General features: G+C 39.1%; 1 protein-coding gene across 1 annotated transcript in view; it reads right to left on the bottom strand.

Moving 5' to 3' along the window:
* Positions 1–655: 655 nt before the first annotated feature.
* Positions 656–19,867, bottom strand: part of LOC131047066 (uncharacterized) — a 58,170-nt gene continuing 38,958 nt past the window's right edge. Inside the window, exons 2-3 of the mRNA XM_057980888.1 lie at positions 1,095–1,211; positions 656–985 (exon numbers count right to left, since the gene is read on the bottom strand). Coding sequence (XP_057836871.1) covers positions 911–985; positions 1,095–1,211 — 192 coding nt within the window. The 3' untranslated portion in view covers positions 656–910. The remainder of the gene's footprint in view (positions 986–1,094; positions 1,212–19,867) is intronic.

The following is a 19,867-nucleotide window of genomic DNA, read 5'->3' on the forward strand; positions in this document are numbered from 1 at the left end:
CATGTCATTAGAGGATCTTGTTGTACATCCATATTTGCTAAATAATCAGCTGCTGCATTCACTCTTTGCTTATAGTGCTTAAAACTTAGCTCTGAAAAATTTCTTTTAAAAATTTGCTTTCCATTATCAATTGCTTGGAATTGAAAGATACAGATGCTTCCATTCCTGCTAATATTTCCTTCCATTCAGCCTCATTGTTCGTTACATTGCCAAAAAATAAAGAACCCCTATACAAGAATGATTCCTCGGCCTGCTCTTCCTTGGATTCCTTTAGAAGTCCCATTGAATTTTCGTTTCACAAAATCCTCTGGAGGGTTCCAAAGCTCTTGCTCTTCCTGCCTACATTTCCTTCTCACATCTTGTTGCAGGTTACCTAAGTGCTTATCTCCTACCCCTTGAATGGCGGACATTAATTTAAATTGTTATCACCTACTGAAAAAATATAATAGTGGTTTATAATAACATAGCCCTCAAAAACATAGCACCCTTGTTTCGCTGCTTATCTAATCAAAAACATAGCCCTCAAAAATTAACAAGAATTTCAGAACTGAATAATTTTAAAACATGACTGCAATCATCCTTGTAAGCAATCCTCAAAGACTGTAAGATAGGGATTCCTTGCATATCAACTATCTTATTCAATGCTCAAAAATCATGGATAAATGCACATTTTTTTATTAAATTAAATATCAAATATTTTTATGGACGCAGCTATTCTTTGACCTCTACGAAATAAAATAAAGTTAATAATTAACATACAAAAAGAATGAACATCAAGAATATGCAATTGCTTCTTTACATTTAGTCTGTATATACCTTGTGAATATTGGAAGGCCACAAGTATAAAAGAAAAGTATCTAACTGAACAGTAAACTGTCATCGATGTATCTAACTGAACAGTAAACTGTCATCAATAACCATCTTTTCTATCCTGTTCCTCTGCTGCTTTATTTGCAGCTTGAATAGACTTGTACCACAGGAAGCCCTGCAGGCCCAGGAAGAAATTTCTGTGTTAAGCAACCCACAACCACTGAACAATATATGGAAGCAAAGAATTCTAGCACGTCCAATAAAAATAGCATTTATCAACTTACAGAGGTAGGTAAACCAGTTAAGGCAAAGAACCCAAGCACAGGAGCATAGAAAACACTATCAGGATTCACAACTCCAAATATAGGGTTTTGATTCACATATTCAAAAATAGAACCAACCTGCACAGATAAGGGTAAGTCATTAGAAATCTCATCTAAAATGAATAAGAAGTTATTCTCAAAATGTCTCCTTTTAAAAGGTGAGGGGAATCATACAAAACTGCATTCCCAAAACGAATAGCTAAGAAATAACACCTGCATACAACCCATCTACGAAAATAGATTGTCCCTCAACAATGGCAAATAGTAGTAAATGACACCCTACCAGCCACTACAGAAAATATTTAATTGATCTTTCTATTGGGCACAGAAAAGCCCTCCAAGAACAGCAATCTAGTCAACTGTGCATATGCCTATCTTCAAGGGCACATGCCTGCACATCCACTTCCCTGCCCAGTCAATAGAAAATATAAAATAACAAAGGTGTCTCCATCAGAAGGATCAATCATAATCAGGTTTCCTAGTCTCTAGCCAACTGCGAGCTTGCTTTAACAAGCCAGCCCTTAGCATTAAAAAATTTCAATTGTCTTGCATGCTATGACAGAGACTGAATCTGTTGCCACTGACGGGTAACTTCCATCAACCTTTTCAGCAGAACAGCTTATCTGATATCATTGCAATTCAATCTATACCATGCACATGTTCAATGTTCACATATAAAGATATGTGTGCAATGTTCAAATATAAGATAGACATAGCGTGATGCTACAACTCAAACACAGTTGCCAGCTTCCAGCCTATTTATCAATCAATGAAAAAGTGTCTTAAGTAGACAAACGAATTTCTGCCAGCTTTGAAAAATATGAAATATATTTAAATCATTTATGGCAACGACGGTTCATAAATAGAAACATTTCTGTTGACACCCACCAGATATTAATACAATATGCCATACCAAATTTGACTTGTCCTGATATGCTGTAGTAAACAATAAAAAACCAATGCTACTTCTCTTTTTACAGCACTCAACCAAACATATCAAGCACTGAGAAATGCATTTGCTTGATGATCTTCATAGTAATAACTAATAAGGATATTGATTAGGCTCAATTTATGAATGCTAGGTCAGATTCGCTGTGAATTTACTTTAGTAAGAGAGTGAAAGTTAAAGTTCAAAACTGCGTAGAATAGGACAGGAAATAGAAAGGTAGAAGGAACATCAAGAGACTCCAATTAACCTTGAAAACTTCCACCCATGGAAGCAAAAAATGCCAAAAGAACATGATTACTTGTGAGTAAATGTGAGCTGGCAACTCGATGAACTCTATGAAACAACGTTTTGTGCCCTGAACTCAATGAACACTACAAGAATGTCGGTGATAAGCTCTGCATCCTTCACCTGCCCCTCACAATCAACTGCCCTAAAAACCATTGACCCTTTAAGGCACACAACAATGACATTAATTAGGGGCATGTTATTACAATTTTTTCATCTATTAGAAACAATACAAATTTTTTAATCTATTAGAAACAATACTAGTCCATGTGACAGCACCAGATCCCAAACTAAACACATACCCTACTGTAGACTTACGGTCATCAACCGAACCTGCCCAGTCAGAATCTGTGTAGCCACTGAGTATAGGATCAGAACTCTGAGTGTACAGAAGTCCATAATCAGGAGTGCCACTCATATAACGCAGCACACGCTTCGCTGCTATCCAATGATCAGCCTTGGGAGCTGTCATGAAGCATGAAATGTAGCTCACTGCAAAACTGATGTCAGGTCTAGTGGCAGTAAGATAGATGAGGCTGCCCACTAGTTGCCTGAACAGAGATTCATCCACAACTGGTGAAGATGACTGAGCTGAAAGTTTGAGCCCGGGTTCCATAGGAGTAGAGGCAGGTTTGCAATCCTGCATTCTGAACCTGTCCACAAGACTTCTAGAATACTTGGACTGAGAGAGAAAGATACTGTTCTCAGTCTGCCAGACTTCAACTCCTAAGCAATAATGTAGAAGTCCCAAATCTGTCATATCAAAGGTGCGGCACAAATCCTGTTTGATCCCAGTGATCAAATGTGTTGAACTGCCAGTAATGATTAAGCCATCCACATGGACAACCACAAACAGAATATCATTACTAGTATGCTTGATATATAGGTTTGCATCAGATGGACTCCGTTGAAAACCATGATCTGTCAGATACTTATCAATTTTCATGTACCAAGCCTGAGGAGCTTGTTTCAGACCATAGAGTGCTTTGACTAGTCTACAGACCTTCTGTTCTTGACCAGCAACCTTGAATCCTGGGGGTTGCGTCATGTAGACTTCTCCCTGTAAGTCACCATTCAAAAAAGCACTCTTGACGTCCATCTGATGGACTTTCCAACTGAACTGGGCTGCCAAGGCAAGAACGAGCCGTATGGTACTCATTTTGGCTGTAGGAGCAAAAGTCTCCTCGTAGTCAATGCCTTCTTTCTGTGAGAACCCACGAGCAACAAGACGAGCATTATACTTGTCCAGGGTTCCATCAGCTTTGTATTTTACTTTGTACACCCATTTGCAGCTAATGGGCTTCTTCCCTGAAGGAAGATCAGAAAGGGCCCAAGTGTGATTCTTCTGAAGACTCTGGAACTCAGCTTCCATAGCCTGTTCCCACTCAGGTATACCTTTAGCCTCTGAGTATGTCTGAGGCTCAAAAACACTGTGTATGTTAGCCATGAGAGCAAAATTGACTGTATGTTGTTGTTTGCTCTTATTACGGGAGGTTCTACCCTCAATGAGCTCAGTATCCCTGAGATCACCAATGGTCTTGGCCCACCATTTAGGCCGGAGAGTAGAAGTGCGAACATCTGGAGGAGCTGGAAGAGGCTCAGGATCAGGAACAGGAGCAGCAGGAGGAGGATTATTCTCCGGAGGGAACTCAAGTAGTGCATCATCGAAAATAGATTCTGCATCATCCCTCCCATCAGGCGAACCTAATGGAATAAGAACACTGTGAGGCTGATCCTCAGAACTCTGCTCAGAAGAAGGGGACTGAAAGAATCCTCTGTCTTCATCAAATACAACATCACGACTGAAGATAAGACGTTCAATGTCTATATCTATCAGTCTGTAGGCCTTATGGTGATCACTGTATCCTGTCATCATGAGTTTCTGACTTTTGGAATCCAACTTGGAGCACTTAGCATCTGGAATCCAAACATAGGCAACAAAGCCAAAAACCTTCAAGTGGCTGATCTTAGGCTTCCGACCAGACCAAACCTCTTCTGGAGTCTTCCCCTTAACAGCCTGAGTAGGAGAACGGTTAAGTAGGTAGACAACAGTAAACACTGCTTCAGCCCAATACTTATTCGGAACACTCCTGTGTTGTAACATAGAGCGAGCCATCTCAACAACTGTACGATTGCGACGCTCGACAACACTGTTTTGCTGAGGAGTGTAGGGTGTAGTCAATTGGCGTTTGATGCCATGGGTATCACAGAAGTTGGAGAATGTAGAAGAACAAAATTCCCCCCCGTTATCTGTCCTAAGAGTAATGATACTATGTCCAGACTCTTTTTCAACAAAGGACTTAAACTTCTGAAAGATACTAAATACATCTGATTTATGTTTAAGAAAGTACACCCACATCTTTCTACTAAAATCATCTACAATAAGCAAAAAGTATTTGCAACCAGTAACAGAAGATGTATTCATAGGACCACAAATATCAGCATGAAGTAATTGAAGTACCTTAGATGCGTGCCAAGACTTTCCATGTGTGAATGAAGCCCTATGCTGTTTGCCAGCTTGACAGGCGCCACATACTCCAAGATGCTGAGTCTGAATATCAGGTAACCCTGAAACAAGTCCCTCCCGAGATAGCTGAGAGAGATACTGAATGTTGAGATGTCCATATCTCTGATGCCACAAAGTGCTAAGAGGAGAAACACGAGCTACCAGAGCCACTTCAGGAGAATCACCAGTGTCAAGAAGCCTATATAGGCCATGATCCTCTAGACCAACAGCAACAGTAAGACGAGTCTCCCAATCAATAGTGGAACACTTGTGAGCACTGAACACCACATCTAGCTGAGGAGAATTCCTCATAATCTGACTGACAGAGAGCAGATTGAGTTCCATTCCAGGAACATAGTACACATTCAGAAAAAGGAGAGTCCTGCCACCAGACTGAATCTGAACAGTGCCTCTGCCAACAACTGTATACTCCTCACCTCCTCCAAATACAACGGAATCACTGAAAGGTGAGAAGTCTGTAAACCAGTCACGCCGATGAGAAAAGTGACGTGATGCACCAGAGTCGATGTACCAAGCAGAAGACCAGGCATGATCTGAAGACCTCTTAGCCATAAAGGCATAAAAGGCAGACTCCTTCTGCTCGGAATGTTCAGCAACATGCGCCTTCTGGTGTGACCCTCCCTGCTTCTTTTGTTCAGAAGCAAGCCTCTGACGGCAATCTTTCTTCATATGGCCGTACTTGTGACAGTAATTGCACTGCACATTCTTCTTCTTAGCTCCATCCTGTGTCTGAGAAGAGCCTTTCTGCTGAGAAGACTGAGAGGACTGAAATTTGCCTTTATCCTTGTGAAAGGATTGGGCTGTGAAAGCATTTTCCGAGGAGGCTGATGTAGTACCACTACCAAACTGTTGTTTCCAACGATCCTGCTGTAGAAGTTTGGTGCACAATTCTGAAAACTTCAGATCAACATTAGTGGAAGTAATATTGAGGGTCTCAATGAAGTGTTCATACGATTTCGGAAGACTTTTCAGAGTGATTACTACTATGTCTTCTTCCTCCATAGTCCGACCAATAGCTTCGAGCTGATCTCGAATGTCCTTAATCCTCATGAGGTGTTCCTGTAAGGACATACGTTCGTCCATCATAATGGAGAACAGCTGATTCTTTAGAAAGAATGCTCGTCTCTTGTCGGATGTCTCATGCAATTCCTTCAGATGCTTCCAGATGTCGGAAGCTGTCTTGCCGGAAGGAATCTGCAGTAACTGATCATCAGTCATTGAGAGTTTGAGAAGCATAACTGCCTCCCGATTGCGTTCATCAAACTTATCTTGATCTGCACCAGGTGTACCAGGACTGAGCTCTTTTCCCAAAACAAGCTGGTCAAGACGCCTATATTCAAAAATGGTCAACATACGCTGTTTCCAGATGTTGTAATTGTGGCCATTAAAGCGTTGACTGCCTTCTAACATCAAATTGGTGAGAGAAGCCATTTGCACGTTTCCCAAAAAAAATCCCGGCTGACCCAGAAAAATCCAAAGACAACCCAAAAATTCGTGCGAAAAAACCCAAAAGGAATCTACTGTCAAAATCTGGATCCGCGGGCTCAAAAATCGAGGCACCCAAAAAATTTTGACGACGACCCAGATGAGACCTCGAAAAACCCACCAAGAATCTACAATCAGAAAAAAATTTCGACAGAATCTGGAGGGTCAAAACCCTAGCTGAAAATGCAGATTTCCGTCCAAAAATGGCAGAAAAAATCTGCAGGCGGGAAAAAAACGCAATCACAAATAAACCCGCACGCACAAGCACAAGAAACGAAGTCACGCGGTCAAGGATGAAAATCATACACAGCAAATGCTTGCGCCTGGAAAACGCGCTAACCGAAAAATCCGCGGTTTTAAAAAAAAATCTGAATAGGCTGAAACAAATCCGCGATTTTGTGGAAGAAAATTCCAAAAAAAAAATCGAACAGGGAAAAAAAACTTCGATTTTGTTTTTCAAAACAATAGAACAAAAAAAAAAAAAAAAAAATTCACACTGAATTTTTTTTGCTTTGAAAAAATTTTGAATTTTTTAGGAACCAGGCTCTGATACCATAAAACAGTGCGAGACACGCAATGGATTTCAAAGAATTGATTCATTAACAGAATGACCAAGACGCTCATAAATAATACAAGAATAGCAAGTTTCTAATAAGAAATTGTTGAGAAGATCAAAGACGATCTAACTAAAATAGAATATACACTATTGAGCATTAATACTAAAATTAACATTATTTTAATATTCTATTAGTTTCATCAATTTTATGGTTTCTGCATTCAATCCTAGATTTTAGGGTTTTGGAAAAACTAAACATACGACTGGAATTGGGACCCTTCAAGAAACCTCCCAGTAAAATTTGAGCCAAAACGGAGCAACTTTCCTATTTTTTAGGGATTTTACTGAGTCCCGGAATGTCGTCATTTTGCCAAAAATCAAACTTACTATTTTTAGTAATTTCTATTTTTAGTTTCTATTTTAAGTGCTTTCCTGACCTATTTTGCCCAAACCTTGACATTTTGAAACACTTACTATTTGGGAAAATCTATTTTTGGCAGATTCTTCACAGGAAAACACTAAAAGTTGAATATCTCTGAAGATGCTGAAGATTGAACGTTCCTGAAGACCATTTTTCTAAATCCGAAAGAGTCAGAAGGCAGACAAGTTGGATCAAAAAAATGGTTAAGTATGGAACTCCTATTCCAGAAGAAGAAAGCATGCAAAATCATATAAGTCTGGAAATTCACATCAATCCACCAATGTCATCCTGATCCGAAAATGGCCTGAAATTTGACTAAGTCTGAAAATTTGAAAGATCTTCCAAAATCCAGAATTTGCATTATGATTCCTATGGACCTGAAACCACTCTCAAACATCCTGACAATATATATGACATATAACTTAAAGCCTGGAACTTGTGAAAAGCATCAAAATCCTCCATGCATGAAGAATTCCGCCCAAGGAAATGATTGGGTGCTAGATGAGGCAGGTCAGGAAATGTTTAGAAATTCATGAATCCTCCACAGTGGTGAAATTCCGCCCAACTGTGGACTTGGGCGCTAAAAAGAAGGTCTCAAGGATTCACAAAAAGTTGTGAATTCCTCCACATAGTGAAATTCCGGCCAACTGTGGACTTGGGTGCTAAAAGGAAGGTCTCAAGGATTCACAAAAAAGTTGTGAATTCCTCCACATAGTCAAAATTCCACTCTTGAACCAAGGAAAGCGCTAAACTCACATGGAGGTGGAAGGAAGGAGAAATTGCAAGAATCCTTCCTCTAGTCGAATTTGCGCCCTAGACCAAGGATGGGCGCCAGAATGGGGAATGCAAGGAGAAATGGACAAATTGCAAGAATCCATCACCTAGGCAAAATTCCGCCCTAGTAGTGTGGAGGGCGCCAAAATGAGGTGTGCACGGAGAGGATTAAAAAAATGAAAATTCCACGCCTCATGAAGAATAGCGCCCAAAAGAGGTAAGGAGCGCCAAAATGGGAGATACAAGAAATTTATGAAAGTGTAGGAATTCCTTCCCTGAGACAAATTTGCGCCCTATCATGAGGGAAGGCGCTAAAATGGTGTGCCCATGGACAATTCACAAAACAATGAATTCCTTCCTCAAGAGGAATTTCTGCCCCAGCCTGATGGAAAGCACCAAAGTAGCTAAGTCAAGGAGAATCATGGAAACTGATCAAATTCCAAGACATGGTGAATTCCACGCCTAAGTTGGAAAACTGAAAATTTGTCTGAGGCAAGCGAAAATCCAGGTATCAAGGAAAGACATGGGAAGGATGAATTTCCTCTATCAAAGTCAAAATTTCAGACCCAGTTAGGAAGTTGAAAATTTTCTAAGGCATGGAAATAATGAAATTCCTTCACCAAGCTGAATTCCACATTCCACACCTAAGTTTGAAAGTCCGGGATGGAAATTTCCAAGGCAAAGGAGAATTTCAAGGGTCAAGGAAGGAATCAGGGTTGAACTAAATAAGAAATTTCCCCTTGAGAAATTTTTTGAAAAATCCATTCTCAGGCATCAAATCACATCCAAATTTCAAAATTTTCATAGATTTGGATTCGTAGGAGAATTCTCTCCCTCCTGAACTTGAAACCCTAATTTGTGGAAAATTCCTAAAAAACAGGAGATGGTGAAAATTGATGGAAACCCTTCTCCAAGCAAGGAAAGTTGAAGAGACTTCAAGAAAATTCTTCCTGAATCAAATTCTCTCTCTCCAACAATTCTAGATGTGCAGGAGTGGATGTACGACGGCGGGGTCCACTTGCATGGTGAGGATCTATTGAACACGTGGCAGCAGAGTGGCGTATTCAAAACCGGAATATTTGACCAAATGGCAACCCAGTCATTGCATGTTGAATTTATGGCAGATTCCTTCTGCATGCATACAGTCATCACGTTTAGGAGATGATGGTGCATTTATGGCATCATGGGCGATTTTTGCATGAGGGTACATTCATTGCATAGTGGGCACTTTTCAAATGTAATGGTTAATTAATGCTTTATGGGTGCCATTTTCGGCAAGATTGTAATTAATTGTATATGGGCTTTATGGGGTATTTAATGTTGATTCCCACCTTGTTGCATCCTGAGTGGAGAATCTTTTGGGCAAACCCTAATTAGGGTTTTGCATGTTATCATAGCTTGAAGCCTATATAAAGGGGTGACCCCCCTCATTTGTAGAGGAGGGAGCCTTGTATGAAATTGTTGCGATAAGTTTTGAGATAATAACAGTGAAACATTGTTCTCTAATGGTGTCCACTTAAATTATTTTTTCAAAGCTTGCATGGTTTAACCTTCCTCACTTAGATTAGAAATAGTGAAGTGCTTTGATTTCAATGGAGAATGTAATGGTGTCTAATGAATTTTCATGGTTCATACTTTTTGCATCTTGCTGATTGTAAGTTGCAGTGTAAAGTTAGCCTGAGCCCCTTAAATTTGTGCTAAGTTCGATTGTGGATAGTCGTTTGGATTGTGCCGTTTTTGGGTATTCAAATGTACTTTCTCGATTTGAAAATCCTCTAGCATCCCCAGAAGATTGCACTAGTTCTTGTGGAGTTGTAGTTGATCTTGGCGAAGCAGAGCTTGGTTTATTTGGAATTTGTCCACCAAAGCACTATTCATTGTTATCACTGCCCTTAGGAATAGATTTAGATCCTTCTGAACCTTTTCCCTTTTCTTTCAATTCATTTTAGTCTATTTGAAGCAGAAGCATCACAGATTCTCTATATCCGATGATGGAGTTCCAGCCACAACAAAGAAGTGAAAGAATGATGCAAACGTAAGGCCCCTTGGATTACCAGCAATCACATCAGCCAACTGAGTCACGTTCGTAGCATAAAGGAACCTTGGAGTCGATTGTTTGAACTTCTTGCAATCTTAGCATGCAATTGCACTTTGATCAAGAGATAGTGAAGTGACCGTTAGGAAACTTTATTGGTATAAATTATAAATACAACTCACAGTGAGCTATTGGCATTGTCTGTTGCCTCAATCTAAAATTTATATTCTAATGGGACTGCTACCTTTGTCCTTTTGCATGTAACAGGGGTATCACTTTCTTCCAAAGACAATGTTACTAAAAATAGATATGTGGTAGCCAGCACTGAAGAAATGGATGGCCCTGTAAGTGACTTGCTCAATCGGATTCTTTGATGAATGCAACCACGATAAAAATAATTCCAGCCACTTTGTCTACTTATTCTCGCACTTTGATATATGCAAGAATATATCACAAAGCTTATTTGGTCATCCCACCACTAAATTTGATTCCTTGACCAGGGACGCAAACAAAAGGACTTTCACCCAATTATACCAACTCCTATATTCATTTAGTACCCATTACCAAGCATCACCCCTACCTTGAAGAAGTGCCTTAATCATTGTAAATTTGTAATGCATCTCTAAAGCAGCAATTTTTGCAGTCCTAGTCAACCCTTGGCCCTCTGAGATAGAAATTCCTGACATTTTAGACAAATTTACCTAAAAAATTTATAATAATTTCTATCAATAATAAAAACAATTAATAAGCCATATAAGAAAAAGAAAAAAAAGCTATAGTGGAGATCAAAATAAAAATTAAAAATATATAATAAATCTACCTTAAATGGAAGATCCTCTTGGCAGCTATCTAACACTTGTAGAGGCATAGGAATGGTAAGATAGCAATGTTCCAACACTAACTAAAGTCACAGCCCTGAGCAAAAAATAGCAATGGAGTTTTAGGTGAGTGTGAATGACAGGTAATAGGAGTTCTTTTGTTTTGTGTTTAATATTGTTAGTGTTTGTTAAATCAGTCTAATTTTTTTTAGGGCACCACAAAATATTATATCTCTGTTTTAAATTCTGTTTATACACAATGATGAGCCTTGGAACCCCAAGATTACCTTGAGTGCAGCCAAGGCAAAAGGAACCTGCACAGGTTCTTCCGGACAAAATCCCATTTAGAAAGTGAATCCGGGGTGAATATTGTTGAGACATGGACCAGCTAGGACTCGAACCTAGGACCTTTCATACGCTGCTGGAGTGCTCTACCACTGAGCTACTAGCCCCTCTGACCAATCCATCGTCGGTCCGGGTGTGGCTTATTTCCAACACCAGCACCCCCCCTTAAGCCATACCTCTTGTGTGCTTGGGGCTCCTAGCCTGGACCTGGCTCTGATACCATGTTGAGACATGGACCAGCTAGGACTCAAACCTAGGACCTTCCATACGCTGCTAGAGTGCTCTACCACTGAGCTACTGGCCCCTCTTGGACCAGTCCATCGTCGGTCCGGGTGTGGCTTATTTCCAACACCAACACCCCCCCTTAAGCCACACCTCTCGTGTGCTTGGGGCTCCTAGCCTGGACCTGGCTCTGATACCAAATTGAGACACTAGGACTCGAACCTAGGACCTTCCATATACTGCTGGAGTGCTCTACCACTGAGCTACTAGCCCCTCTTGGACCAATCCATCGTTGGTCCGGGTGTGGCTTATTTCCAACACCAACACCCCCCCTTAAGCCACACCTCTCGTGTGCTTGGGGCTCCTAGCCTGGACCTGGCTCTAATACCATGTTGAGACATGGACCAGCTAGGACTCGAACCTAGGACCTTCCATACGCTGCTGGAGTGCTCTACCACTGAGCTACTGGCCCCTCTTGGACCAGTCCATCGTCAGTCCGGGTGTGGCTTATTTCCAACACCAACAAATATAGTAGCTGAGCAGTTTTGGTGCAGTAGGATCTGATGGGTGAGCAGTTAACTGTAACTTAATACAAGCACAGTGGATAATGAGAGAGCAAACACTTGAGTGCAGAGCAGGTAGATTGAGAGCCCCAATTTGGCTAGCTGGAGGCCCAAGTGCAATTATGGTCAGAGATGTTTTGCAAGAAGCTGTGACACAGATCAAGATGCATTTGGGCAGTGTCTTGAATGTCTTCCTTCAAGATATTTCCTTATATAGAGTTAGTAATTGTAAGTTTGTAACATCCCACAGTAGAAAGCAGGTTTTCAAGTTGGCAATAGATCATCATTAGGTCGTGGATCTGACAGTAGAGGTTATGTTGGCTTTTCTTGCCCTAGAAGGAAATCCTCTTTTTATGATGGCATTGTATTATGGTTGTGTATTGTGTGTGGAGATTGTGATGGAAAGAAGAGGAATTTGCAGCGGATGTGCTAGGTTGTATCCCTTTGTTTTGCTGGACAAATGAAAGGAAGGACTGGTTGATTCTCCCTGGGAAGCCCATATTGGGTGAACAACGTATAACTGTGTCTCAATGTTTTGTGTTATCTTCAGGTTTTAATTTTGCATTCATTTTACTGTATATTGCTCTGCCATTCCATTCCTAATACTAGGGCTTATCAAAAGATGAGATGTTTTCATAGCTACAGATATCTAGAATATGTAGACATGGAAAATTTATGTATGAACTGTTATTCCATAATGAAAAGGATGAACTTATTTGCTTTTTGTGTCAGAATTCTGAAATGCCTGCCTCTTGAACTCCTGGTCTGATAGGTAGGTGTTTTTAGATTTTCAGCTAAGTCCTTGGGGATGATGTTTTTTATGCTTTGTCCATGGAGCTGAAGGTTCCTTTTTTATTTTTACTTGTTTAAAAAAATGGTACTCAAAAGCTTTCCCTCATTTTCGCAAAGAGGTCATCACAGCTTCAATTCTTATATCATTCATAAACATGGCAGCACCAAACCAGAAACATGTAAGAACCAGTTTGACCAAACCAAGCAAACAAAGAGCCAGCTCACATACAACACATAACACTAAAGAAATAAATCTTGCCAAAGTAAGAACCAACTCAATTCACAAGAGCTGTGATACTAAGAACAAATTCAAACGAACTAAACAGTAAAATTGATAAATGAAAAAAAAAATAATATACATTGATATTAGACATGATTATGCAAATATTTGCAATCATCAAGTAATACACCATGATAATCACTCAAAACAGGACACCCATAAAACAATTATGTGCAAAAAGAAAACATATTTTGATGAGCTCATACTACACATCCTTCATCTAAAAGACGTTAAAAGTCATCTCATCTTATATTCATACTACACAGCACCATAAATAGGCCTTTGCAACAAAACTTTGTGTGGCACGGGCCTCTCCCAAAGCTAAGAGGTATGCCATATTTATTTTAAACCAGTCAAAGTGAAGTAGAAGAAAACATAAATTAAACATACCCTTGCCCATGTCAATGACCAATGAACCCAACTGCATGAGCCCAGTCAAAATTCTTCTCTCACGCATTGTAGTATGGTTATTTTTCAGCACCACTGCAGATGTGTGGAAGCTAAGACAAAATCCTAAGTTCCAACTCCCTACAGAAAAAAAAAATCATGTACAAAAGAAGAGTATTGCTTTCTCCAATGGCATGAGATCAAGTAGAAAAAGCATCAGGCCTTTCATAATAAAGCTCAAGGTTTGAATCCTAATAGTTATGATAAATGGTGAAATTGTATAAAATATTGCATACAACTAGTAAGGCATGGTGTACCTAATGGATGAAACCACATGAATTTAAGGAGAGAAATACCCTTGAGTCATGAGAGATGAGCCCAAGGTTACACAATGGATGAGGCTGAGTGAATTTAAGAGATGGGATATCCTTGAAACATGATATATGATCCCAGGTTTATTTGGTGGATAAGACTCTGTGTTTTTAGTGGTAGCGATACTCTTGAGCCATGGCCAGTAAGCCCAAGGTTATACAATGGATGAAGCTCACTGAATTTAAGGTAAGAGATACCCTTGAATCATGAAGGTACATGAACAAGGTTACACAATAGATGATGCTAAGTTATAATTAAGGGACAAGATACCCTCAAATCATGGCAGGTAATGGTAAGCACAAGTCATGTCCAGCAAAACCAAGGTTACAAAATGGAAGAGCTGATTTAAGGGAAGAGACTCCCTTAGGTCACAGAAAGTAAGCCCAAGGTTGGGCAATGGATAAGGTCAACTGAACTGAATGGAAGAGATACCCTCAGGTTGTGGCAAGTACACCCAAGGTTATTAAATAAATAAGGCCATGTGAATTTGAAAAAAGGAGATACCCTTGAGTCACAACAAGTAAACCCAAGGTTACACAATAGATGACACCAAGTAAATTTAAAAGAAGAGATACCCTTGACCAATGGCAAATAAGCCCGAGGTTACAAAATGGATGAGGTTAAGTAAAATTGAGGGAAGTGATACCCTTGAGTCATGGTAAGTAAGCCCGAGGTTACAATGGATGAGGTTGAGTAAAATTTGGTAAAAGAGAATGGCACAAGCATGGCACAAGGTTACTAGGCTACAAGCTTAGTGCAACATGCATGAGTTATACAAACACAATGGCACAAGCATAAGTGATACAAACACAACGGCCAGTTATCTTATGAAGTTCACTAAGCTTTGAGATCATCTTGCTACTATCAAGGTGAAGTTGGCAAATGATGATCTGGTGTCCATTGCTATAAATGAATTTGCTCCATCCTTGGATCTATTTGTTCAAGGAGCCTACACTCATGAGAAACTTCCAACTTTTAAGAATCTTTGGGATGATTTCATCCAAGAGGAAACTAGACTAGAGACCATTTCAGCTAGAGCAAAAGTGAGTCCAAACCTAGCACTCACTGAGAAGATGACCTGTTGTGGTAGCAAGGAGGACCTATTGTGACCTTTTTCATACATCGCCCCATTGCAAATGGGGACCCCTTTGTTTTTGTTTTTTAAGGTTTTGCTTTGGCGTCACAACTACTAATCACCAATCTCTTTGCAAATGAGGAGTTAGAGTTTTGGGGTCATTCTGGACCAGACTAAGAATTTATGCTCCGAATTGAATTTAAGTGTTGTCAAAGTTTTCAGAAGGTCTGAAAGACGAAGATCGCAATTGCTTTGGGTCATTTCTGACAACCTCCTATTTTTAGAATTTTTTGCTTTTTCTACTTATTTGAAAGTGGCATATGGGTTTGGTTTTGTTCCTCGAGATATTTCATTATTACCCATTTTGTCGGAATTTGAAAATCTCGCCTCTAGATATAAAAAAGCAGGGCTTCGAAAATTTTGTTTTTTTCTGAGATTAGGGTTTTATTCTTTAGGTCGTTTTGATCCTACCCATGTCTTCAGATTCGAAAAATTTTGCTTCTAAGTGTAAAAAGCAAGGGTTTGAAAATTTTGCTTTTTCCGAAATTAGGGTTTCAATCCTCATGCCAAATTATTCCTACCCATGCTCTCAAATTTTGAAATTATATCTTTTAAGGGTAAAAAGCAGAATGCAAACCCAAATTAGGGTTTTATTCTAGAAGATCAACTATAATATCAGTACCCATGTTCTCAGATTTCGAAAATAAGGTCTCCAAGTGCAAAAAGCAAAATGGAAATCCAGATTAGGGTTTTTGTTCAGATGGACCAGCAAGGTATGAACATGGCATGAACACTGACGACCAAGTCAAAAGGAAGGCAAGTGGAATGGCAGATGATCAGCCAAAATCGTCCAAGGATGTCAAGCATGGTAGATGTTTTAGCATAATCAATGTTTGCCAAGGCATTGGAGAATAGTCCAAGTAAAATTGTCTGACAAATGTTAAACTCCTACCAAAGGTTAACATATCCATGGCAAGAGTTATTCAAACTCCTACCTAGGGTTAAGCTTATTCGTACACAAGATTGTCTAACAAATTTTCCAAGTGTACCTCATAGCCAAGCTAAAATTGTCTGACGAATGGCAAACTCCTACCAAGGGTCAACTAACTCATGGCAACAGTTAACTAACTCCTTCTCAAGGTTAAGCAAATAAGAAGCTAAGGCGTGAAAATGGTTAAGTATATGCAATTTTCACCATGTCCAACACTTTCAAAGTCCGCCTTAAAATTATGGCATGAAATAAAGATGGCAAAGATTCATCCAGGGCACAAACAAAACATGTCAAGGAATTTTCAAAGCCCATCATACATTCCAAATACGCCTAGGCAAAGGTTAATCATGGCACAAGGAAGATGTGCAAAGTTTGCTAAAGTTTGAGAAAGAATAAAGGGCCCACTTAGGCAAAATTGAATATGACATGGCAAAGAAAGATGACATAGCAAAGAAAGATGACATGGCATTCCAAAAGGATTGAAGATGATGACTTGGCAAAGAAAGCGATAAAGCAATGTGACATGTCTTCCTAAAATTCGAACTTCTAGAAGGAGATTTAAAGCAAACAAAACTTTCTAAAATTTGATGGAAGCCTCCAAGGAGAAATTCGAACTTCTAGAAGAAAGCATTAAAACTTCCTAAATTTATTTCCTTGTGTGGCAAGCAAGAGGATAAGATAAAGCTTCTAGAAGTCTCCAAGAAAATTATAAAACAAGGTTTTATTTCATTTAAAACATCATTATTTGCCAAGTAATGAAATTCGAACTTCTAGAAGAAGGCAAAGGGTTTCAATTTCCTAAAGATAGAATAAAACACAAAGCTTCTAGAAATCACTAAGAAGCTATAAAGACAATATGCCCATTCATTAATACTTTGTTTGCCAAGGAGAAGTTCGTATAGCAAAGAAGGAAGCATCAAAACTCTGTCGAAATTCGCCAAAGTTGAGAAAAGCCAGCAGCTTCAATGCATGATCAGATTATCCAACTTCAGAATCTGCCATGAGAATGAGAAATCAAGCATGTCTACGGGTTTGGAGATCAAAATAAGCAGCTCTCAGGCATAAAGATTATCAGATTCATGCCAAAATCTGATCATATTATCAGATTACCTTTGCAGAAGTGAAGTAAATTCAAGGGTTTAAAGGGAATAAGTTCGATATTCTCCTCAAAAATCGCCATTGATAACAGTTTGAAGGTGTAAATTCTGCCTCGATCATTTTCAAAAGGAGGAATAAAGCAGGTCCAAGGGTTTGAAAAGGGACATTCAAAAGGTTCAAGTTCGCCATCACCAAGATTTGCTGATGAAATTTTGAGTTCACCATTAATCATCCTTGGATCTACCTTGGGAGAAAGAATCCAAATCTGCACATAAACTCCTCAGAAATCTTTCAAATCTGCAAGATGATACACGTCAAGACATCATCCAAGTCCGCCAAAGTTGGAGCATAAGCCTATGCCCAGAATTCGCCAAGGATGAGCTAAAGTAAGCAGCTTCCAAACATGAAGAACATGGAGAAGCAATCAGAACATGATCAGAGACAGTAAAATTTGCCATGAAGATAAGAAACCAAGCATATCAAACTCAGAAGTTCGCCATGTTCACAATAAATTCACTTAAGGCATGAGAAAGATGTTTGTGTGAAAGCCAAGGAAACTCTGTGCAAATTCTGTCATCAACAGCGATCAGGACAAGTAAATTGAATTCTCCAAGTTCAGAAATCAGATTGGCATAGAGCAAATTTGCTTGTGGCATGGAGAAAAATGTTTGAATTCGTGAGAAAGCTAAGCAAGACTGTTTGAATTCTGTCCAAACAAGTCAAGAACAGCAGTTAAAGATGAACACAGAACAGTAGATTGCCCTGAGTAATTTCTCTCAAGACCGCCAAAATTTGAAGGGAAACATAATAAGGTTCGCATGATAATAAGGAAAGAAGGCTTGGAGAATGATCTTCTAAGTGCTTGACATGGAAAGAATGAGTAAAGCTTGGTGATCAGACCTCCAAATTTGATAAGCACAGAGACAAGACAATATGTCTTAGAATATTCCAAGCCTTCCAAGTTTGTCGTGATCAAGGAGAAAATTATCCAAATTTGTCCAGTCAAATAAAGCACAAATTGAAATCTGTCCAAAAATGTGGAAAGTCCATCCTTCCATGTTCAAGAAAGAAGATCATCCAAAATTCTCTGAAGAATAAGACATGTCCAAGGTCTTGTCCAATTAAATAAGACACAAATTGAAACATGTCCAAGGATGTGTAAATTCCGCCTTGCCAAGAGGAAATTTGCTAAGCAAGCATAAGGATAGCATGTATTCTTCCAAGATCGCCATAAATCAAGATCAAGGAAAATTGGAAAACAAATTGTCTGATCATATTTCTAAATCTGCCAAAGACAAGAAGGCTCATGACTGTCCAAACTTTTTCCAAATCCACCAAACACAAGGAGATGATTGTCCGAACTCTTTCCAAGGCATAAAACAGATTAAGGTAAATTGAAGGATGATTGTCCAAGAACATTCCAAGTCCAAGGGCAAACAAATTGACACGAAGCATGCCAAGGCATGGAAGAAAGATTAAAGCATAAACAAAGGTTGGCTGGACTTCATCCAAGTCTGCCATGCCAGGAAGAAATAAATTTGACGACACAAGCACTTGAATCAAATTCTTCTCCAAATTCAAGGCACCTGAAAGAGTTTCCAGGCATCAAGAAAGGAAGTCTTCAGGCTTGGCGAAAGTATAGAAAGAAATTCCAGACTTCTTGAAGGATTTCATCTCCTGAAGAATTGAAGACAAGCTCCCAATCAAGATCAAAGAGGCGCAAGAAGAGTATTCCAAACAAATTTCCATACTTAAGCAATTTTTCGGCACAAATTGGGGAATTCAAGTCAACATGTCCAGGTTCATTGAACACACTACCTCTCAGCAAAAGAAGGGGGTGCAATCCTAAAAGATAGCATCTTGTGCCACTTGTCTCTCATCCAACGGATATTTGATCTATTTTGGGAAACCCTAATTAGGGTTGTAAAGTTTTATTCAATTGCAATAAAAGAACATATTATATATGTGAGAATTTTATATGATTATATTATCTAATAATCTGATTGTTTTGTTGCAGACAGAAGGAAAGAGATCATTAATATTTTTTATATGTCTTCTCCAAATGATTCATGTCGGGCTTTATATGTTTAGAAGACCGGTCAATAGATGTCTTGACCGGTCATGTCTTTTAGACATGACCAATCAAGGCACCTATTGATCGGTGCACATCCCGATTTCGGTTATGTTTGTTAACTAACATTTAATACTTAACACTCGGTTGAAACGGTGTTAGTTATGATGCTTTGTTAATGGCCCGAATAAATGTTTATCCCGATAACAATAAGCATTTCATATGCTATTGGGTTACTAGCTCGATAGCATTTAGATCGACGCTTAACTATGTTAAGCAAGTCGTCAATCTTTATCCAATGTCAATATCATAATCATGATCAATGTTATAATCTGATAAACATATTCAGTTTGGAAAGCATAAATCAGATAATCTAATAACATAGATGAGTAAACCAAAATAGAATAGAGGAGATTAAAGGGTTAGTAAAGTCTTACCTTGCAGAAGCTACTAATGCATTAACACTCCCTCTTAGCTTTGGAAGATAGATAAAGGACCCTGCATCACATTTCTTTTCCATAATGTCAGTCTCCAAGAATATATATCATCTATACATATGATATGAAGTACCATCAGGACATAAGATACAAATATAAAACACCACTCTAAGCATGTGACATAGAGTATCACCTAACCATGTGATATAAAAGATTCATCATTTTATTATGACAAGATATCACCTGAACAC

This window comes from Cryptomeria japonica, chromosome 9, assembly GCF_030272615.1.
Source record: "Cryptomeria japonica chromosome 9, Sugi_1.0, whole genome shotgun sequence".
NCBI classification, from domain to species: Eukaryota; Viridiplantae; Streptophyta; class Pinopsida; order Cupressales; family Cupressaceae; genus Cryptomeria; species Cryptomeria japonica.